The sequence below is a fragment of the Strongylocentrotus purpuratus genome, unplaced genomic scaffold (assembly GCF_000002235.5).
Source record: "Strongylocentrotus purpuratus isolate Spur 01 unplaced genomic scaffold, Spur_5.0 spur5_scaffold_6, whole genome shotgun sequence".
NCBI classification, from domain to species: domain Eukaryota; kingdom Metazoa; phylum Echinodermata; class Echinoidea; order Camarodonta; family Strongylocentrotidae; genus Strongylocentrotus; species Strongylocentrotus purpuratus.
The window spans coordinates 37,843,160-37,867,582 of NW_022145612.1; the positions used below are offsets into that span (position 1 = coordinate 37,843,160).

Sequence of the window (24,423 nt, forward strand, 5' to 3'; positions counted from 1 at the left end):
GTAGTGTATTGTAGGTCATAAGATTTCAACTATTGAATCTTCAGTTTTGGAAATACAACATGCAGGGGAACAAAATAGAAAATCGGTCACAAACCTCCTGGAAAGCAATAGTATAATTATAGGTAGTGAAAAATGATAATTATGGTGAAACCACCCTTCTCCATGTGTACATGTATTTGATGATGTCCATGGTTTTTAAATGTATTCTTGCTGCGGTATAAATTGACTTATTATTATAGCCTCGTACAGATATGACGTGGCAGAAATTGCGGTGTTTTTGTATGCTGACGTAAAGTGCAATACGCATCACATTTATGTATCTTAACACACAGAGCTCAGGGATAATTACGTGCAGGGCAGTTTATTGGGCGCAGTTGCCATTCATATACTGTACACGTAATATTTTGTTTAAGCAACGGCTTTTTTCCTCGGCGGTTGAGGCTTTACAATACTTTAAAAAACGTTATTATTGAACGAAAGGTAGTTTCTCTTTTGATTTGAGGCAACATAATGTAAGTTTCAATCAACTTCACCACCAAGCACTTGCTAAAGTGTCGGAGTCGAGTGGTTTAAGCACTTGACTTGAAATTCGAAGTTCATGGTTCGATCCCCGACACAGCACCAATGCCCTTTTGCAAGATGTTAATCTACATTTGCCACTCTCCACCCAGGTGTTAAATGGGTACCCGGTAGGATGCGAAAGTTCATGTGGTTGGATGAGCAATGGCGACTGGCCGGAATGCTCCCCAGGGAGTGGAAAATGTGCATGTGTACAGGTAACACTGAATCCGATGACCGGGGTAATAATATGTACTGCGCCTAAATAAACAAAGTATTGGGCGCATGATAAATGTGAGCTATTTGTTTATTATGATAATCAAAGTAGTACTTTTCCCTGGAGACACACTAATAATATTGAATAAGAAGGTTGGGCATATAAAGACAGTTTAATATTTCAGAATGTTAAGATAAATTATTTCTGTCGACGGGCAGTAACCGCTTGTGCGTATTCAGTGAATATACAAGAAGACTTTTCGATATAAGTTATCAAATTTGTACATTAATCACGTTCTTGACATAAGTATGATTACAACTATGGTCTGTACAATCGCAATAATGTAGTAATGTATAGTTATAAAAAAAGTTATTTACATGGACTATTTTTTACATAATATCTCCATACCAGTCCATAGCTTCCTAAGTACTCTACCTTCCATGTGTATCAATATCACTTAGGTGAAATTTATAGTTTTACATGTTTATTTTGGAAGTAGACGATCGCAAAGACATTCGAGAAAACAACAAGGACATAACTTTGATAAAACTCTTGTCCGTGACCTTTTGATATGTGCAACATTAAAATGATGTATCACATAATCTGAACCTAAACTATTTGGGGAATAGGCCTACCATATAGTTTTGAAATTGCCTTGTTACTTGATTTCTCGAAAGCCTTTGTGATCATGTTTTCATTAAAAGAGATGAATACAACGGTAAAATACAGAAGGGCAACATGATTTATCAGATTTAGCTTAGGGTCTGCTCACGAAATATTTTATATAAAGTATCCACTCTTAATATTAACATATAAACTATTTATTGGAGTTCATGATTTGTTGATATACTCATCATGATGTCAATAAAATATGAAATCATTACATATTGTTGAATATGATAAGTTATTCATATAATATGTCATGCATATTATATCGAAGAAATATTGCTTTCAGCATTACGTAAATGTCGCAGCGTTCTGGCAGCATTGTTTTTGGGATTATGAAATATAATTTTTTTTCTTCTTCAAATTTAACACAAGTTCGTTAACTTTTTTGAAATAAAATCTTTAAATTGATTCGTATTGATTAAAAATATTTCATTGCATTTATCAAAGTAATCCAAGTAGAGTCTGCACACAATAATCGAGGTGAACGAGATGGGGCCAATGCGTGACAAGCAGTCCCTTGGAATTATGAAATACCAATAGCAAAAAAAAAATCACCCAAATCTAAATAAATATACTGCAATATCGACATGCGTTAAATTAATGTATTACTTCAATTTGTAAATGCTAAAATGAGAGGTAACACGATTTTTGTCTACTCACTTTGGTCTTTCAAAACAAATTGAGAAAGAAGTTAATTATTTTATACCAAGAGACGATATACATGCCTTCTTTCAATGTGACGCCCATAGACAGTAAATTACAAAGCAGACCACTTGCAGGAGGGGCGTCATGTTTCCAAAACTGATAACAAAGCATCTTTTAATTACTATGACATGTGATTTGTTTTTCAGAGCCAGAAATGTGTTCTCTTTGTGTTATAGTATATGAGTTAACGCTCCAAACAGACGAAATTATTTACTGGACCAAAAGGCTGACAGCCATAACTCAATTCTTAAATTCTTAACTCTTATGAACTTGATCAGTGTCCGTAATAGTGTTATGTGACACAGGCATAATAAACAAATTTGCTTCATTAAATGAACTCTAATAAATTCAGTTTAATTTTATGATTATCTTTTTTTTTCTCGAAGGAAAAAATGACCTTCACTGTATTCACATGGTAAAAATCAGTTAAAGTTTATAAAGTATTTCACTTAGTTCCATGTACATGTAGTTCTTTTTTAAAAGTCCACTGTTCATTTTTGGCTTTCGACGTCACTTTTAATAGGTCAAAGACTACGAGCCGATAAAGTCGGCCATGCTGGGCATTTGATCCTGCTGGTTCGTCATGCTGCAGTTGGACCCGTGTTCCCTCTTCCATTTCATTCTCCTGTTCTGGAACCAGATCTTGATCTGTCGTTCGCTGAGTCCCAGACTCTGGGCGATCTCGAAGCGACGTCGTCGCGTGACGTAACGGCTGAAGTGGAACTCCTTCTCCAGCTCCAGCGTCTGTTGTCGCGTGTATGTCTGCCGCCCTCTCTTGCCGTCTGCAAGATATCAAATATGAAAATGGAGATAATTATGACGATTATTATGTTGTATGAGTGCCGCATGATTCATGCTGACTCTGATGTATCATAGCAGTGGCGTAGACACGGAGGCAAGGGGAAATACGTTCCCCAATCGAATGTCGAAAAGAAAAGGAAGTAAGGGGGGGGGGGGGGGGGGTGAGAGGGAAAAAGTAATATATATATTTTTTTTAAAGAGAGGAAACACAATAGGATATATATTTTTTTTAAAGAGAGGAAACACAATAGGATACCATTTCATATCCTTTCATAATTGGTATTCTAGTTTCTTCGTCCCATATTCTGAATTCCCTATTGCAACCAATAGTTCAATTTCCCCACTTCATAAGACTGGTCCCCCCCCCCCCCCCCCCGACAAGGAGAGTAGTGCCCGTGCTATTTTACCGCGATATATTTGCCATTTGCAGCCATTTGCAGCAGTACTAACAGGGAGATTGTGAATCTGTGTATGTTTGGATGTCTTTGTCCTTGCTCAAGTCTTGTTTATCCTTCTCCATGGAAGGGGTGTGTTGTTCTAAAGTCATGTTCAAACCCTACATTTAGTACTTGGTTATCATGTGTTGTTGGAAACAGAGGTAAAATTAAAAAGGTAAAATAGAAAAATCTTCAGCCATAACAAACTGTAACAGCAAAAAAATGACATCAAACAATAACATCAAATAAATTTTTAAAAACATAATAATTTAATCATGACAATTGAAACCACTTGAAATGACGAAACCTGACTCTTTTCTTCAAACGTATTAAAATATATCCAAATGTATTCGCCCTCAAATCAAAACATACTTCTTTAAGTGTATTAAACACAGTATTATTCAGTTTAGAAGGCATATGTAATCTTATATTTCAAAGTTAATGTTGCAAGTCTCTGAGATATATATTTCTTCCGGGGCTCAAACGCTTTCAAGTCCTCTTTCATAGAAACAAAAACAAAGGCGACTGCTTATATATCATATATTTGCTTTTAAAATGCCTAAGATTTTGTTACCACTTACAAGTGCTTAGGATATTTATGACTTTACACATTTTGCAATGTTAAACTCCCCTGGGCATTATCTTTGTTTTGACTTTCGGCTCTCAGACAGGCATGCACGTGGTCAGACCAATTAGTTTATCATGGTGAACGTTTTAAAGGTAATACAAAGATTTGGGGAATTTTGAAAATAGGGTGGATGGTGATTCTTTACAATTTTGATATATTTAGATGCCCCTGAGGATGATAATATAAGCACTAAAAAATTTAGCCCCTAAAATAGTCTTCTGCTTTCGAGAAAAAATGAATGTAAAAATGTACCGGTGCTCCCGGTAAATTTGATGAATTTCAAATAGCACCTACGGCCGTACAATGGTAGCTGCGACCATGAAAATCTCAGAATGTGTAGTTGTGATATATAATTTCCAAACGGGAATAGCTAATCTATCGATTTTAGTCAAGAAACTTTTTTTTTTTCTTTCTTTCTTAATTAATACATTGACCTTGAGAGGGAGCTATACAACAAAAAGAGTTTATTATTTACAATTTTATAACTTTAGACTCGATTTCAACCGCGACAACGATCACTGAATATTGTAGGACCGCATATGCTTCCAATATGTTCATTTGAACCAAATTCATGACCCTATAACAAAACTATGCTTTGAAACTTTAAAGAGGCTGTTTTAGAAATAGACTGACATCCCTTTTATTGATCAATGTAGTTCGTATGGTAAATGGTAAATGGTATACTACAAGCACATCTACAAAAATAGAATTGAATATAATATGTGTTGAAAATCACGTATGAACTTTATCGACAATGTATAAGTAACTGATAATTGATGTATTAGCATTTATTATTTCAAAATAGTACATGAGGTGTGAAAATAACAATATAAATCTGATATTATCCATTCCACTTATGAAAAATAACTACACAAACATCTTTTTGTATTTTTAAAACAACGATACCAGACAAGGAAAAGGAATTTTAATTGTATTTTTATCCCAACAAATTCAGCACTTGGAATCATTTTCCTCGGCGGTTTAGTTTGATGTGGTATCTTAAACGACTTCAAGAAACAAATTATAGAAGTAATAACGATAAGGCCAGTTGTCGCATAGATAAGTCAACAAAGATCAGACAATTTGACGAGTTTTTGTTGACCTATTGAAATATTGACATTGCGATATGTATGGGCATAACCTACAATTTGTGGTCGATTCTTGACTACTAAAGTAACCAATCACAATTCTAGGTTACCCTTTTCCAGACAGGTTTTTATTTCTTTCTTAAAGGTACATTGATAACCTTTCCTTTTGTTTTTCTCAAATAAGCAGTATAATATCTGAAAAGGAAAATACATGGGCAGAAGTTACTTCATGTAACAAAAAATAAATGCCAATTTTTGTGGTGAAGAATCACTTTAAACTTTGAACGTGTTTAAAATGTTTAGAAAAAAACAAATAGACCGTTTAGTGTTCAACATCACAGTCAGTCAATACTATTTTGTGTGTGAGATGAGGGGGAAATAAGGTAGAGTATTTGCCGAACACAAACCCACACTCGGTTTGCGGGGAAACCGCTGGTTATTTGAACTACAGTACAACACACACGACAACTACGTTTGCTACACATAAACACCCCCCTCCCCATTCCCGAAAGCGATGGGTTTCCTATACAAGCCTATACTAGCCTCCCCCCCCCCCCCCCCCGATGTAAAAAGGGTCCACCGCATGCATTACCTACAAAACCAGCACATACATCTGGCCATGCAGTCTAACACACATACCACACAATCGAGTGATACTCGCGTGGTCTCCATTAGCAACCCCTGCCTCTGATAACACAGGCATCCCCCTGATACGACAGGCATCCCCCAAGCGCGCGAAACGATACAGACCCATTGGCCTAATCGACGGGTAACACGATCTCGGAGAGATAAGCAACGTGTCCCGTATCGTCGTCGGTCAAGTCGTTGAGAAGGCTGGTGAGGCGGTGTCCGAGTAGGATGATGACAGACAGGTTAATGATGAGATTAATTTGCTTGATGGATTTATGGGGAAAATCGACGGATTTATAGGCGTAAGATGGCGCCTAAAGTGTTTGAATAGGTTACGAAGAGCTTTACGTACTCAAAAGATTTGTGTTGTGGTTTTAAGAGTTGGCATGAAAGACAATAGATATACGTTACTAGTACTAGGTTCCAAACCTTATCAGGCATATACAACTGTACATAAGGCTTTAATAGGATACTTTCTTTCCGAAATTATGTACAGGTAAAATGATGATGATAATATTAATATTGATGATAATAATAATGATAATAATGATTATAATAATGATATTAAAAGCAAAAATAAAAATAGTAATGAGAATGATGATACTACTACTATTACTACTTCTACTACTACTACTATTACTACTATTACTACTACTACTACTACTACTACTACTACTACTACTACTACTACTACTACTACTACTACTACTTCTACTACATCTAATACTACTACTACTACTACTACTACTACTACTACAACTACTAATTCTACTACTACTACTTCTACTACTACTACTAATTCTAATATTTTATAATCATAGCCAATTTGAGCCAATACCGTGTGATTCATCGTCCAGAGGAAAATCAACTTGATCACGTCACCATTATGAATGAGAAAATGATGCTACAATGGCTGCTGGTAAAGAAACATTTCGTTAATAGTATACATGACTTTAACGGAGTCCTCAATTTTAATTGCGTATTAGTTTTCGTGTCATCTCCTATCATGTCCCCCCCCCCCCCCCGCCAGAATTTATTGGAATCTTGTAGGAAATGAATATCAGGGTATTTAGAGGAATAGAGTTCTTGCCTATATTAATATGATTTTGCCCCAAAACACTCTAGTTTGGTTGTCTTCTAAATATCAGTCAACTACTTGACTGCCCCAATTATTCAGCAAAATGTCCTTTCAACTGTCCATGCATATCCCTTTCTAGTTTGAAATCACGTATACGTATACCATGAATACAAATAAAAGGCGCATGCAACAATAGGCCTATAAAATGTTATGGGTATTCATCTAAACTGATTCAATAATCGAAACAAAAGGAGACTGAATATATGATTTTTACAATAAAGTTTGATAGGTTTCACTAAGGCACGTATGACTAAACAACTTAAAGCAATTTTACGCCCCAAATACTATAAAATCAAAAGTGATGCCGAAACAAAGGCCTGATGTTATTTCAAGTCAAGCTTTCATATTACAAGGCATATCGGTAATATCAATTTTTCCATAATCCAATCGAACCAACCTCATAGAAAATAAAAACAAGGAAGGGAAAACCAACAGAAACGTCTCCTTAATACCCCTTTTCCGGTCAAAAATGGAAGGCGTAAGAGGCTGCAAAAGACAGCTAATGGTGGGTATCATATGATACATTTCAGACATTAATAATAATTTCATTTCACGTATGAGCAAGCATGGGGGCCCAGGAGGGACTCGCGAGATGACCTACGCCAGAGACTCGGCGAAGCATCTCGCTTACAATGCGCTACATCATCAGCGATTCAACGGTGGAGAAATGTGATTGCTGGTATGTGTATGCAAGGAGATTAGGGGAAAAAGGAGAATCTTTGTCTTCACGCAGGCTGGAAAGGATGGATTTATAAGGGATAGATACATTGAAAACGTAGCTTGATTTCATGATATTATACTAGCTTTCAATGTGGGTGCAAATTCAGTGTGTGTTTGGCATTCAACAAAACCCTATACAAAAACTCGCATCCGCCTGGTTAAATTAAAAAACAAAACAAGTAAAAATTAGGAAATATGAGGAAAACATGAGAAAACAGGATAGCAAAGCGACCAATTCTCAATTTCAATTCTAGTGCATACATAAATAAACTGTACAAAGTAATATGGATTATTTTTTACTTTATTAGTACTCGTCTATATCCTTATGGATGCGAGTCAACCGATTGTAGGGCAAATAGGAAAAGAGGGAAAATACCTTGAGGAAATTGACACCCAGTGGAACTGGAAGTGGGGCAAGAAGACACCCCAGTCAGGGGGACCGCTCCAATGGAGCTTAACTATCAAGTATTCATACCCGCAGGGTTCCCGCCTCAAGAAGTATGATCATGATGATCAGAAGAAGAAGAAAAAAGTCGTTCGGATTGGGAAATTTCTGCTACGAGTTTGTTTTAAATGAGGACATTTATTTTATATGACAAATCCAGTCAAATTTGTTCACATGAAAGCACGTTAGTGTAGAGATACCATGGAAGCGTCATGCGCTGTTATAATATCCAGGGTATAGGAAATCCATAATTTAAGAAGTGTGAATTGCCCATGGTCATTGATTTCATTTTAAAATTTAAAAAAATGTGTTTTTCTCGATGAATCTAACTGCAAATGAGTTTTTCGTCAAAATGGCGTTGAAATCTGAAAGAGGACAATGCAGGTCGGGTTATCTGCGTGACAGGACCCTATATAGACAGATAGGCTAATACGAGGAGAGGAGGTTTCAGGGGAGGGGGGGGGGGGAGGGGACTGCAGCCCCAATAATTTTTACATTCAAATATTCGGGCAACCACCGCCTCATATTTAAGCAATGAGGCGGTGTATTTGTATTAAAACGTATCACAATATCTAACATGAAATGATACCATATTCTATAACAACATTAAATCTTAAATTAAAAAAAGTGTTTCTGAAACACTGAATCATTTGATTTGATTGGATGTGTATTTATTCCATATAGAACAAGATACATTAGTTTACAATCGTATTTAATTTAAATGTATGATAACGACAGAAAAGGGGTCGTCTTAAGCAATAGCTTGAAGTGACGCCCCATAAAAAAAAAATTACAATGCATACAATATGCAGCAATGCATTAACATTAGGAGAGGAAGGAAGATATGAAGAAAAAGATCATAGAAAGAGAAGGCCCAGAGAGGAAGAAGGAGGGAGAGACAGTTACATAGTATCGGGAGGAGTTTATATATATATATATCAAGTCAAGTTGTACACGTAATTACGATTACTTATTGACAGCTACTGTTTATGACAACAGGGACATTCGTGGGGTCTGCCCAAGTAGATAGCAATACCTAGATGCGATAGTACCCTTGCCTTGTTTGTTTGTGAAAGTATTTTGGGGGTTGCTAGCAGAAGTAAGAAATTGGACAATTAATATTTGGGCAAGGGCAGGGTAGATCATTTTTTTCATTTGTCAGACAATTTTTATCTTGGAAAATTATGCCCTTTAGCTTGATTTGCTTTTTATTTTTGTCATTTTCTTTTCTTATGATTCGCTAACACGATCAGAAGTCCACAAAAATGAGAATCCATGAGATTTTTATACTTGAGCGAATCAGCTAGCCATAATACAAGAAATTCATCGTTCGGGAATATATCCTAAAAATAATGTTCATCATATTGGGTGTTGCAAAGCAATATTGTTTTTAAACAGTTTCCCCCTAATCTCGAAACGATCGCAACATTCTCAACAAAATTTCCAGTAGCCTTGTGCATCAGCTTTTGAAAAGTGCGAACAACAAGACAATGCGATGGTATATAATAATGGTCATGATTTCTAAAGGCAATGTAATAACAAATTAAAATCGCCTTTGAGTTGAGTTCTTGAAAGTCTATCCAATCGTGTTCCTTATACATTGTAAGTGAACACAATAGTTTAAGAAAACAATTATAAAAAATGCATCGGGATGGGAGGGGGGGGCGCCGACTTAACTTGCAATTTTTGTTTTAATGCTTAAAAATCAGTTTTTATAGCTAATTGAAACAGTATTAATATATGGATGGTATTAAAGCAAGGTAAGAAATTCAATTGTAATTAATCCGCTTGATGGGCAAAACAAACATCATTATAACAATTCTGATGCAAAATAAACATCAATTTTTCCCTCCTGCAAAGATACATTTCTGCCAGGGTTTTCAATACATCGGAGGAGGGGAGAGTAAATATTATCTCGCTCACTACACTCAAATTGTGTGTGTTCTTCGTAATCTTGGATCCCAACATACTGCAAACCATGAGTCACGTTACAAAAAGGCTGTTGGCATGGTAGGAGAAGTTGGCAAAGGGAGAGCCCAGTAGAGAGGGGAATTATGATAGTAATGATAATGATAATAGAGCATTTTTTTTAAAAATAATGCTTATGTTCGTCAGACTTGACACTCCTAGTGCTCAGCAACAATTACCCCGGCCTTAGCATGTTGCTATTTCGACACTATAGCATTTTTAGGGATTAATTCCTGCGAGGTATCCATTTACCTAACCTGGGTCGAGTGTTGCAAATGTGCCGAGGAACGTTAGTGCTGTGGAAAGGATTCGAACCCCTACCTTGTCGTTCACAGTCCGCAGACTCATCCACAAGACCGCGACAGGTATTACAAAGACGTGTGTAATGGAGCATGTATGGAGTAATGTGTCTGGATGTAGGTGCGATTAGGGGAGAGGGCGAGAGGGATAAATACGAGGAAGATATTGGACAGGTAGTAGAGAGGTAGATGTGTTTAAATAATGATACAGAGAGACATGAAGACGTATCGTTATAAGAGTACAAATTCAAAGACAGAGAGAGAGAGACGGTGATAAATATGATGCGATTTCAGAGACAGACAGAGAGGGAGAGAGAGAGAGAGAGAGAGAGACACACACATACCGACATAGAAGGGGAGAGCAAGATATATATATAGAGAGAGAGAGAGAGAGAGAAGGGGGGCTGGAAAAGAGAGGGAGGGATAGGCATGCAGGCAAATAGAAACAGTGAATAGAAAAGAGCGAGTTGAGAGAGCAAGAGAGAAAGAGAGAGAGTGAGAGAGAGATAGAGAGAGAGAGAGAGAGAGAGAGAGAGAGAGAGAGAGAGAAAGAGAGAGATGAAAAAGCATTCATATGGCATCTTTAAAATGTATAAAGAAGCAGTGAGTTGAGTCGATCCCTCCGTGGCGCCAATATTGGAGACGTCTTTCTCCCCTATCTCCTCTCCCAGCTCGTCGACCCATTGAGGCCCGTGCATGTATTTAACATCCATTTTCATGCATCTCTGACTTTCGTGTTTTTCTTCTGCCAAATCGCCGGCAAGGGAACCAACTCCTTCATTTGTATGGAAATTGAGACACTCCACGTTTTAAACAAAGGCAAGAAGAAGGAAGGAACCACACCAGAAACCAAGTCATGGAAAACAAAATATGGGGAGAGAGAAGAAAATAAGCATACGCTGTATTCCCTTTTGCGCTCTCTATTTTGTAATTTCGTTGTGTATGGATGTATTCCTTTTCTGTTTCTAAATTGAAAAGGGATTGAGCTCCCAATAGACTGGAAATAAATCAAAGTGTCAAAGATCAAAAAGTTGTCTAAAGTTTGCTCTAGAACTGTCTTTTGAAAGAGTTAGTAAACTCTTTTTGTGACAGTGCCATTGGCTTTATGAGCTTAGTCTTTTGACTGACCTATATAATAAGCTAAACTCTCTTTTATTATCAATTGGTTGTTAATGTTCCCTATACGGAGTAATAAAGGGTACAATGAAATCATAATATTTTCGATATAATCAGGAATGCATCAAAACGCCATCTGCTTAAAATTTGTCCAAAGACATGAAGGAACCGTATACAAAATTATAAGAATTTTTAAGACGCTGGAAATCCCTTTTTAAGAAGCAAAACGTAGATATTTTTATTTCAAATGTTATCGCTCAATCAGCTACTAACTTTCGGCTACAAAATAGATTTTTACCTCGCAATTTTCTGTGATTGTTCTATCTTTTGAAGTTATGAAGAAGAAAAAAACAAGGAGAGGAAACAAAATTAAACAAACGAACGAATAGAAAACAAAACAAATTCAAAGAAACAAAATTAATACACACATTCTGGGTTTTGAATTTCGTTTGTTGGCCGTTGACAATGGTTGATAAAATCACACAAAGTGAATGCTGATCCGAAAAAGCTCCATGGTTCTACTGCAATCTATTGAATCCTTCAGAAAACAAAAACGAAAGGTGCATTTTTATACTCATGGAGAACATTGAATGCAACATGTTATTGAACTTGTCGGGACGAGGTCGAGGCAATACAGTGAACCAGTCGAGTCTGTGAGAACACGGGATCCAACCTGGCGCTGGGGAATAGAGGAGAAGGGGCAGGGGAGAGCGGCAGTCGCAGGCTGCTCGCAACATCAAATGCACCGCGCTACCATGCATGCAGGAGCGCTTATGTTTTATGATACCTACGAACATCCAAACCAAAACAAACACCATTCCATCTCTATTTCCGTGCACTTGGCACGAATAAGTCGATTCTGACACATACAAAATGATAGATTGCATGTTTAGTGACCAAACTTGGTATATTTTGAGCGGGCCTGCTGCCACGGCATACGTGAGCGGAACGGGCAATTTTGTCCGACGAGGTCCTTTCCCTGGCGTATACCCCCAGACTCCTTTCGATATACTTGCTCGTCATCACATCCATGACACCCTTACTCCACCACTCTCTGTCTTTCTGTCTCTCCCTTTGCCTCTCTATCCAACTCTCTGCGTATTCCATCTTTGTTTGGCCATCATATTCCTGTTTTCCTTACCTCTGCTCTTTCCATGTTCTCATAATCACACATTCTCTCTCTCTCTCTCCCATTTCAAATCTCAAAACCCAACCATCTTCATGCCATGATCTTCTACGCTCTCTCTCTCTCTCTCTCTCTCTCTCTCTCTCTCTCTATCTCCCTTTCTTCCCGTCCATCTCCTCCTCTCTTGCTTCTAAGTTCTAGCTTTCTTTCTTTCTCTAGCTCCCCTTCCTATTTTCTGTTCCCCATCTCCTACCAAATTCTCTTGAACTCCCCACCAGCCCCCCCCCCCCCTCTCTCTCTCTTTCTCTTTATATTACTCTCTCAAACGCACACAACGCACATACGCTTCCACAACCCCATTTCCCTCCCTGATCTCATTACCACTCACTTTCATTTTCTTTGTGTATGAGAGCGCGTACGCGTGCGTGCGTCTGTGTACGATCTGCGAGGGAAGCCGGAATCATTCTCTATAAATAATGCAAAATTGGTAAATATGGCGAGACTTGTTTTCTAGCCGCGTCAATTCACACGGCGCGTGCTAGAATAATAATTAGCGGTGGAAATGAAAACAAGCGGGAATTAATTCGAGCCCCTTTCTTGCTGATGGCGTTTTATATCTCTCCCCCTCTCCCCCTCTCCCTTTCTCTGTCACGCTTGAGCTACCGAGTCTCCATGTCAAACGTAAGGCAAACTAGCGGGAGCCATTCAAGAGAAAGAATGGTACACTTTCCTATGAATTCTTTATTAATAAGGTATCAAAATCCAAATGAAATGCATATCCTCAGCACGATCACTGTCAAAATATGATGTCATGCAGCCAGCGTTGGTTTCATTTTTTGCCAAGAAATAATCACACTGTTGATAAATTAAATTATCACTGTGGATACATAGTTACATACATTTCTTTTTCATGACATTTTTTGTTGGGGGGGGGGGGGGGGGGGGAGATGGGGGGAAGAGGCATAACTCTCTAAAATGCAAAATCGCATCACCTTAAAGCTTGAAATATTGAAATGCCCAAATAAAAATGAAACATAATTATAAAAACAACTGCAGTAGGCCTAACTTATACATGGATTTTTTTAAAATTTCATTAATAATTAGTATTTTGTTTCACTTTGACTGTAAAATAGTCAATTATTGACTAAATCAAGTGACAACATTATACGACAATTCTAAAATTCTTATATTAACATACTCCTGAGTAGATAGGCCTATGTGAATTGTAATCAATTGTAATTTGTAGACATCTGATAATTTTCTTATACTAACTTGTTGTTATATGAAACCTGTCAAAACAAAATTGGGCACATGTCTTTTAGCATGCAGGGATGCTTGGGACTACCATTCATGAATCAATTTGATTTGAATTTGATCATGAATGATTATTCATACTTTACTTACAATGAATATTATTTCCAAACACTTTTGTTGAAAGAGATCACATTGGCAACATTCAAACAAAACAGATCACCCCCCCCCCCCAAAAAAAAGGTGTTTTATTTAATTTCATTTTATGTCAGTACAAAACGCATTTCGAAACAAATTAACGGTACCTTTTCTGATCTTGTCTATCTCGATGCCTACTTTGGATCAATTCCTATCCGATTAAATTATCCCATAAATGGCAAATTGCACCTCTAATTATCACTTAGCTTCGTATAGGTTTAAGGCTTAATCCCACCTATAGTCCACCGTATTCTCACAAGCTACAGCCAAATCTCATTGAGTATATAGGTTGCAAGCATCAAGCCCTCTTACTCGACAAGATTCACAATCGGTCTCTGCCGCCACTAATAACACAATTGGTCACTACTCATTACCGTTCACATTCATCAAAATATATTCCCTTTTGGCCAGGGATAATGGGGGAACATATCTTACGCAGGGAATACTGGGTTATGTGGTGATACGGGCGGGGGGGGCGGTAGGGTGAAAACTCAACGTGCATAGAAAGGGGAATTCACCGTCTGTTTCGAGTACAATATACATATATTTCGCATGTTAGATGCTGTCCATTTGTTATGTTTTTGTATATTAAAATCCATGTTTTGCAGAAAAATATATATATTGCCCGCTGAGAAATGGGAGCATTTGATTCACAGTCGATATTTTTGGTTTGTTGTGGGGTGTTGTATCGAACCAATTCAGGCGGAATGTAATTTTAATACGTTTCTCATGTAAATTAAATGCAATAGGACTCACATGGCTTATAGGGTAATATGGGAAGCCATAACTAACTGATATTTCAGTTACTTTTATGTATCGGTGCAAAATGGTAGGTAATGAGCATAATCATCGGCCATTGGTTATGGCAAAACATCACAATAATGAGGAATATATTGTATCTTGTTCATGTATGAATGCATGGGGGCAGGAGCACAGTTTTCTTAGGGGGGGGGGCTTTATTACGTCTCTTTCTAGAAAAAAACAACCCATCAAATTGTTACAGTTTCCAAGATTATGAAGCGAGCGAGCGAGCCAAAAAATTACATCCTTTGAAAGGTGGAGACTTAATTTAGAAAAAAATGGGGAGGCCTTATTCATAGACCTACTTCGTAGTAGGTCCATGCTTTAACTCTCCTTTATATTCGTAGGGGAAGATTTAAAGATTTACAATGACCAAGTAAACTTATTTCATTGATGTCTTAGAGAATATAAGGGTGTGCCTTATATGATTAAGGTGTTTATTCTCTATTTTTATAATGCAAATGGCAATTTCTTGACAAACTTCAACTGCTTTGAAGTAATTTTATATTTCATATCTCATTATAACCACATTTTCGGAGAGAGGAAAAGTCATTTTCTTTCATTGCAGGTACTGATTTTATAGGGAGTATTCCAAACTGCTTTTATTTTCAATTGTGGGAGGGGGAGGGACTTAAACTAATGCCAATGGGTCTAGGTTTTGAGTGACGGAAACGATATCAAGGTGTATGTTAACTACATCATACTTTTTTTAATCCTATCTTTTGTGGCAGGAAACGTGATTTAAAAAAAGCACCTGAAATTCTCTCACATTTAAATATATCAAACTTTAGCAGTTATTTCGGTTGATTGCTCACAACTTTATTTCTTGTTCTTTGTCATCAAATCCTCTTTGTTTTCTTATCATGCTCATAATATATACGTGTTCCAACACTACGATATGAGGAAAAATTAATAGGCCTTTTACAAGATCAGAGAAATTCATGAGGAGGGATCTCCATTTTGTTCAGGGTGTATAACAAACTTACGGGCTGAATGTCACCATGCGCATGAGTGCGGTTGATAGCTTATGACCGAACATCAATTTTCCCGTTTCTGAATTTTGCCGGTGAGCAACGATGTTGACACTTTATCATAGAAGCAAGAAACACAAGAAATTTCAATTGACCTCGCCATATTGCCCAAATATAAAGTGACGGTTGCCCGAAAACTGCTAACTTCCAAAGCCGCTGAGGCTGTAGCCCCTTTAGCCCCGCTCCCATCTTTTTTTGTTGAAAGGTGGTATAGGAAGGACTACATCACAGAGAAACGCATTGCATCACGTTTGATGCTTGGGTCACAGTCGTTCAATGTAAGGAAAACGTTCAGCTAGTCCATAGATAGAGATCAACTAGAAACAGGTGCCATTAGCCCTCAAAATCCTGTCATAAATTACGAAACCAAGCATTAACCCTTTTGATTACTGTAGGAATACGTGCCATGTATAACTTTCATGTTACATTGGTCTTCTGGTAACAGTAGGGTTAAAGATGTTGGGTAGATTTAGAAATGATTAATTTGCATTATACGTGGCTTTTCTGTGACTGATTGAATGATCGACGATATATTTGACCTTCCTACTCAGAAAAAAATTGTGTTTGTAAGTAAGTTACCAGGAGGAAATGTGGAGGTCATATCCAAGGGAATTATTATAGAGGATAAGCATAGAGGATTAACAAAGTACATACAGCACTATAGCGAAATGTCTTGATTTCGGACCCGAGATCTCCCAGTGTGTTACGGTGCCACTCATTTACAATATAGAGCCATTAACGCAAGCGATGACAATATCGCTAGAATAAACATTGACAATTTCAAAGACCCCGCAAATATTGTCTTATATTTTCAAGAGAATAGAAGAAAAGAGAGCCAAAGAAAAGAAAAGAAAGCAAAAGAAAGGAAAAGAAAATGAAAAGAAAAGGAAAGAAACTAAAAGAAGGAAAACAAAACAAAACGAAACAAATTCTAATCCTCAAATGCATTCTAATTATGCCTTTCTATCACCCTCCTGTATATTCTATTGACGATACATGTATATAAAAAAAAAAAAACATTGTCTATCTAGTTATTATTTATCTTTTTGAAAAGAAAGCATATTTCTATGTCCAATTAATTTCCAGGAGTACTTAGCGGGGTTGTCAACTATTACATTACATGTAGATAAAATCAAATATGAAATATTTCATGTGAATATGGCACAATGAGGTTGCCCTGACACAAGAAGTAAAGGTAACGGATTACATTCGTTGTAGAAAGCTGTCCAATTGAATTTCAACCACTTTCTCTGCCAGTGGTCTTTGCAACTTCTCCGAATTAACAATCGTACAAATATGACATTTACGATAGAATTAACGATTCTCGTAACCCAACTCGGAATTTAAAGACGGACGTTTAAACATTCAACGGGCAGACTACACAGAACCTTTTTTTATGATGCCTTGATTGGTGTCATTGTTAGGAGATTGATCCGAAAGTAACAATCTTTAGGGATTTTCTCATCTGTCAGTATCTCAGTTTAAGAAACTTTACGAGAGTTGCTGTTATCATAACAGATGTTACTTCAAAAGCCGAAAATTATTTCGTTAACACGTTTCATAATGAAATCGAATATGAACCCTTTGTAATCATCATTTTACAAACATGACAAGAAGGCAGAAAAAGAGGATTTTCTGCAATTTGTGTGCATTTTAATTGGCAACGTATACTGTTCAGTGCTGATCTTTGACCAACAACTTTTGTTAATGGAATTTTAAGGACAACGGTACATTGATGAATAATCATGGGCTACAATTCGAAAATAGCTATCACACTCAATAATTAAAAAAGCTGTGAAATCGATTCATATCATCACAATGACATGTAATCGATGAATCTGAGAAGCATGAAGATAGTTCAAAGTTCACATTTTTGTTTCCATTTTCAACAAGAAGAGTTCAAATTATATACAATAAATACATAACAAACAGCATTTTAGTCTTGGCTCATGATGTTTCAAATCTACTGAAAATAGTTTGAAGACAAAAAATGATCACGTTAGATTTTACCTCGTTATAGATTACTTAATTGTAATTAATCAAGAATGCAGATTGTTCTTTTGTTCTGTATTCAAAAGCACAAATTTTATGAACAAACAAAATATGCTCATGTAAAATCTAACATGATTTGGCAATGTTGCTACTTCAAATGCTTTTTTTTATTTTTTAAATGGAGTCTATAAAAACATTGACGGAATTGTTTTTGACACATTTCATTTTTTAGAGAATGCCTCGCTCTCGATAGAATTTGAAGTTTTCTGAAACCTGGCAAGGAAGAATTTATCGAAATTAATATTACTTTTGATAATTAACTTTATGTATTTGAGTGAGTTAAACGATGGAGCGTAAACATAATAGTTGAAGGGATTAATGGCAATGGCATTTCCAGCTTTAAGCATACCCCCCCCCCCCGAATCCAGAACCACTTAAATATCCAACATAATCGGGGGGAAGAAAAAAGAAGCAAAGATAATTACTTATTGCAAAATAATACAATACGGTTGATCCCATATGGGGAGGGGTGAGGGTTCCCAAAGTCCCCCCTCCGCCTCAACATTATTTTTTCGTTACGATATATAGGGAACCGGTTGAATTGATGAAAGGTTAAAATCGTATCGTTCAAAAAATATATAAAAAAGAACGGGAAGGAATTATCTATAGAATTACAAAATCTTAACATCAAAGAGAATTTGATAGCACACCAACAAAAATTCATTAAAACTTCAATGCACTATGCATAGAATGTACATAAATATAAGAATTTGGGAATCGATGAATGCGTATTGGCCCAGGCAATTAATTGTTAACCAATTATCTTTGAATGAGATGAACTTTACAAAAGTAATTCTTCTCACATAACTTTGCCCATGTTGGTCTTTCTGATGGGAATTTGTATTAGATAGTTTATTTTTTGTATCTTTTGAAGTACTCAACACTTCCTTTTATCGTTTTAGAATAACAGTGATTCTTGACCATCTGATTCGGGGGAATTAATAACACATTTCCTCGATTCAAGAATAATTCTGGATTGTTGTGACATGAATTCACACTGGAAATAATTAATCTCCAGCCATTTCCGTACGAATTTGCTCACACGCTGTTAAAAGAAAATGCTCCTTTATAAATGCTCCCTTCAAAAGATGAATGATTATTAAATGCTCTAATGATAATGATAATAATAATGATAATAAGGGTAATTTGTAAAGTGCATAGTAAAACTAAGATTATTCGATGCGCTATATGAAGATTTCAGATTTAATTTAAAAAATATATTTCAAAGCGTTGTAGTTGTTTTTCTAGAATTAACTTAAAGTACTTTTTAAGTGCATAATACAAAAAAGAAAATTCGATGCAACTTAAAGGTTTCAGATTTTTGTTAAATAAATAAAATCGCTGTAGTTGCTTTTCTAGAATAAACTTAAAGCAAATGTTGTAAATGATGCTATTTGTTAAACGAGGAAACGCTTGGTTGGATTAATGAGACAGAGCTTCAGATGATTAAGTCTGTTCATGAAAATATTAAAAGAAAATAATATCCATATTCCTATATCGCAATAAAGAAACGAAACAGTTTAAAGGGATCGTTTAACCGGTTTAACAATGTTAAATCTGAATGTCTGTAATATGGTAAAATGCGCTTCAAAATGATCAAGAAGTGCCTCAAAAAAGGAAAAAAAACTTTGAGTGACCGGTTATACCAAACTCGTTTTTCCCAATAGGCTGTAGTGTTATGAAAACCGTTTGGCAAACGGTTTTCAAAATTTGTAATTCCAATCATAAATATCTTGATAATCAGACAGGCGATCGGCTTGAAAAAGTCATGGGGTTCCTGATTGACTTTAAGGTTTATAATTATCATTGCAGCATGAGCTAAATCGAGGATTTGTTTCAAGGATCTAAGACAAAGTTACCGGATCCCTTTAAACAAAAAATACAAGAAAGCAATTATATAAAGCGAAATGCATGTCGAAAAAATGCACATTGAAAAATCTTAATTTGACTACAGTTTATGCGACCAAACATTATCATGGTTACTGGGAGAACTATAACTGCACGCTGGTATTGATATTTTGCCATATAATGAATGGATTGATGATTTATTATGTGGTCATACTCTTAAGTGACACCTTACCACATCCTAATTCAACGTCAGAATATTCAATAGGTGATGTCAAATTTAGAAAATATACATTAAATGCGACAGATTATATGGTCTCTTCTGCTAGGCATGTGCATTTTGTTTAGCTTTCAGTATACATGTTATGTTGCGAATATGTAGTATATTGAAAAATTAAAGTTATAAGGACTTGCTTTGCACAGTTTTAAAAACACATTCTTTCCTCGGAATCGATTGATAATATTGCATCTTCTTGATTTCTTTAAATTTATCCTTCATTCCCATGTCTTCCTTCTTCTTCTTCTCCTTCTTTGTTTTTGTTTCTTTTTTTTCTCTTCATCATTATCATCCTATTCATCATCATCATCATTATCATCATCGTCATCTTGATTATCTTCATACTCATCATTATCTTCATCTTCTTGATCGGCATCTTCTTCTTTTCTCACCTTTCTTTCTTATTAGTTCTTATTATTATTATTTCTTTTTCTTCTTTCTTCTTCTCCTTCTTCTTCCTTTCTTTTTCAATATTCACTGTAAACCTCCTCCTCTTTATTCTTCTAAATCTTGATATTGTTACTCTCATGCCCTTTTTGTTGTTGCAACTCTTCTCATCATTACCTTTTCAATCCGTTTTTGGTTATTCTCTTCTTTACGACGTTGAAGAAGAAAAGAACCAATGTCAAGGAAAATCAAGGGCAAATACTTTTACTGGTTTAATTGAAGAAATAAATATAGGTATAACTCTATATGTTATATCATCCATTGTTTCAAATGAAATACATATTATCGTTGCATTCAAAGGAATTTCGAAACTCGATTTCTAGCACACTTATTTATTATCATAATATGATTTTAATTTAAATTAATTGAATTAAAATATAGGAGAACCGATTGTTGAATTGATTGTTGCTATTTTACGTTATATTCTTTGTTGCATAAATGGGAAAGATAATAAGTCAAGTATGAGAAACTAACCAAGCTTAGACTCTGAAGTCAATAACAACAATACTATATAGAAAGTAATATGGGATGTGATTGGAATACTTTTTCAGGTAAATTACATTTTAAAAGGAAATACTTTTTTGTCAACTATTTATATAATAATTGACATAATCATGGATGTTAACGAAGGCCAAATGAAATACAGAAATGTGTATTTCCTTCGAAAATTTCACAAAGCACATTAAATCCAATGACACGAATAAATTCAATAGCAAAAATTATGCAATAGCATAAGGATTTCCGTGTTGTTGTTGGTTACAACTGGCAAAGGCAATCAGTGGAATTATGTTGTCATTAACGATAAATGCATGTTTTATCAGGAAGGAAAATCTTTATTAAGCACTAATTGGGATATATAATAATGTTATGAAATGGTGTTATATAAAGTTGAGTTAGATATTTGTTAAAAAGCTTGTAATGTTCGGTGTATCTACAGCTTAATGTTTGATTTCACCGTGGAGCGTTTTCAAACTCCTTTGTTTTAGGCAATTTTAAGGTAATGGAAATACACAAGAATGCCTTTTGACTTTGCTTTCAGGAAATTATATAAGCCATTAGTTTATATCTTCATAGATGCTGTATCATTGTTAAGCTTCATGCGATTACTTTTATATGTAGTGTCCAATGGTGATGGAGTGATTTGTACATATATTCATTTGAACAAAATGTTTCACAACCTGTAAAATATGCCAGCGGCTTTGAAGATTACTTTTCTTGACAAAGAGATTCGGTCAGGTATTGACTAGTCAATCATAATCAAACTTTTGGTTTAGTAATCTTATCTTAACCATATATAACCATATTTAACGGTGAGGAAATCATATTTGTTTGTATTATTATCCGTTATCATGGAAATGATTTTTGTTAAAATGAAAAAGAATGGTAAGAAATGTCCTCACCAGATGTAGGACTGATGCTTTTCATCCAGGGGTAGAATGCCATCTTCTCACCATCTTGCTCCTTATTACATCTCACTGCTGATAGATCTCGAATCTCCCTGTCTGCCGCCGAAGCATCAAGGTCCTGTTTGTGATAGTCTGTTGCCTTGAAGGTGAGGTATGAGGAACTGAGATCGTTTGGTTTGCACGGGTCGAAGAGCGTCGAGGAGTACGGGGTGACGACGGCGTGTTGAGCGGCGGCAGATGATGCGGTTGACGACCCGAGACTGCAGGAGCTAAATGACTTCCCCGATGGGGCGGGGTACGAGTCGGACGTGTGGTGAGGGTAAAACTGGTGAGGCATGAAAAATGGGAAAGTACTGTCGAGGTTGCTTTGGGAAAAGTGTTGTGAGTTTTGGTGGTGTCCTGATGACGGTGTGAGCTCGTTGAGCGGGGTGAGGATGGGCGAGGCATCGACGGGAGCCCGGCTCGCCGCGGCGTTGGCGATCCAGCTCTCGCCGGGCGCTCGGCTGCTCATCCCCGCTGTTTGGTGGTGGTGGTAGTCCGCGTAATACACACTCATGCTGACGATCGTTATATCACTCACTTTTTTAAAAACTCTTTCCTTTCCCGCGTTGATGCAGGCCTGCGGGTGATTTAGCCACAAAGCCACCGTTTAATACTGTGATCTCAGTACGACACCCATGGATTATGTCGATATTTATCATAAGAGCAGCGCGATGACGGATTGCCCGATGATGATGCTTGAGACGGCCTCACGTTTAGACCAGTGAGTCGGAACGGTCGGACGCAGCCCAACTCCGTCGGAGCGGGGCCCCGAGGCGAGAGGTGTCAGGGGACTGTAATCAGATCCGGAAGCATCGGGATTCGAGAGAGAAGTCGACTCCGTGATTGCCGAAGAGACGACACCAGCCGGACAGACGACCAGGCGGATGAAGACGGAATAATAATCCTTCCAAAAATTGAAATCAATTTCATGACCCCCATCGCTCTCTCTCCCTCTGCACCCATCTCAGAGGAGAAATCATTTACACAGCATCACAATTTGACAATCATGAATATAAGATGGTATTCTCACTTCCCTTCTGGCTCCTGGTTTTTGTCTCCATATATCTTTTAATCATAAACTTGACGATTTTCACACGGTTTACTTTACAGAAAGCAATTTTTTAATACAAAACAAACAAACAAACCAAAAGTGAATAATTATATAGCAGTGAAGTCTTATATGATATATTATTTTCAAAAACTTGTTTGTTGAGTTTTGGGGATGACGCTCTCGCAATCACAATTTACATAAAGTGATGGGACACTGAGTATTTTATTATTTTGGATAATGTGATGGATGACCCTTACGCAATAATATGAAGCAAATACTATGTATCTGATGTTGAACAGAATAATTGAAATTTATCCTTTTCTGCTGCATATTAGTGAAAACATTGGCTCATTTGAATTTAAAGATGATTATGAAAATATCAAAAGATCGTGGTGAAACTGATTAGAATTGATTTGTGTGGAACTTTCCAAATATTAATCGTTAAAAGAAAAGAAAATTGAGGGAATACGAGAAATATGAGAAAAAGCGAGGCAATAAGTAACATATACATGTATGAATTAAAAAGCAGTAAAAAGAATAGAGATTAGAATCAGAATTCAATAATTTCTTTGCCATAGATTCGTCTCCCATTACAAAAAAACACACATACAAAGCAATGAAATCACAACATATTATATCGAACCCTCAAGAAGAAAAGACGTTTTGTTCGAATCAAAACATTGTAGAAAGAAGTCATTAATTCCAAAACTATAGGCGTAATTCATCACAACGCCTAACCACGGAGTTCACCGCAGGACAACCCCTAACACAACTAATACATCATCTTTACCCTATATTCTGATTTGGGGGACACGTCAAACCAACCCTTAGCAGCATGCTTAAGGTTTGATAAATCCATTGGTTTGTCAAAAGTCACAACTAAACAATCAGCAACAAATTATTGTCATTATACTCGACGATTGCTGGGCAATCACCGGGCCAATAGATGTCCGGGACAACACGTCGGTTGGACGGTCAACATCATTAGTCTTTTAAAGAGATGCGTTGCAAAAGGTTTAAACAAAACGTTCAGCTTTCCAATTCTCGTCATACCTCTGTCGAAGAATATGACACAGAAGCAATCACATCTGAAAAAAGGTTCTTGAAATGCTCCAATACAGGCCTATGATGAGAAATGGGTTAAAATTTGGGATCAAATTGTGTTGTCATATTTATGTTTGTGTGGTCCCATATACCGAAATCTGTGCTCAGTGCTTTAATTGATTGTGATTTCTAATAAGACCAATAGAAGTTTGGTTATTTCAGAACCGCATAATACATAGTTTTAACTGTATGAAGACGATAATTAATAGATACTTCTATACAATTTCTTTCACAATGTAATATGTATTGCCCGATTAGTACTTCCTATCTCGTTTCTTAAAGCTTAAAGGCAATCAAACCCACTGAAAAGGTTCATTTGTTTGAAAGCAGAAAAAAGAGAACTAGAATGGTGAAAATTGATATAAATCCGACT

At 36.4% G+C, this 24,423-nt stretch overlaps 1 protein-coding gene across 1 annotated transcript; it reads right to left on the reverse strand.

Annotated features, from left to right (window-relative positions):
* Positions 1–2,519: 2,519 nt before the first annotated feature.
* Positions 2,520–22,459, reverse strand: LOC574804 (homeobox protein Hox-A7). Its single transcript, XM_003727638.3, has 2 exons — positions 21,848–22,459; positions 2,520–2,931 (listed from the first exon to the last, which is right to left on the reverse strand). The coding sequence occupies exons 1-2, from the start codon at positions 22,407–22,409 to the stop codon at positions 2,681–2,683; spliced, it is 813 nt and encodes a 270-aa protein (XP_003727686.1). The 5' UTR covers positions 22,410–22,459; the 3' UTR covers positions 2,520–2,680.
* Between the last annotated feature and the right edge of the window lie 1,964 nt (positions 22,460–24,423).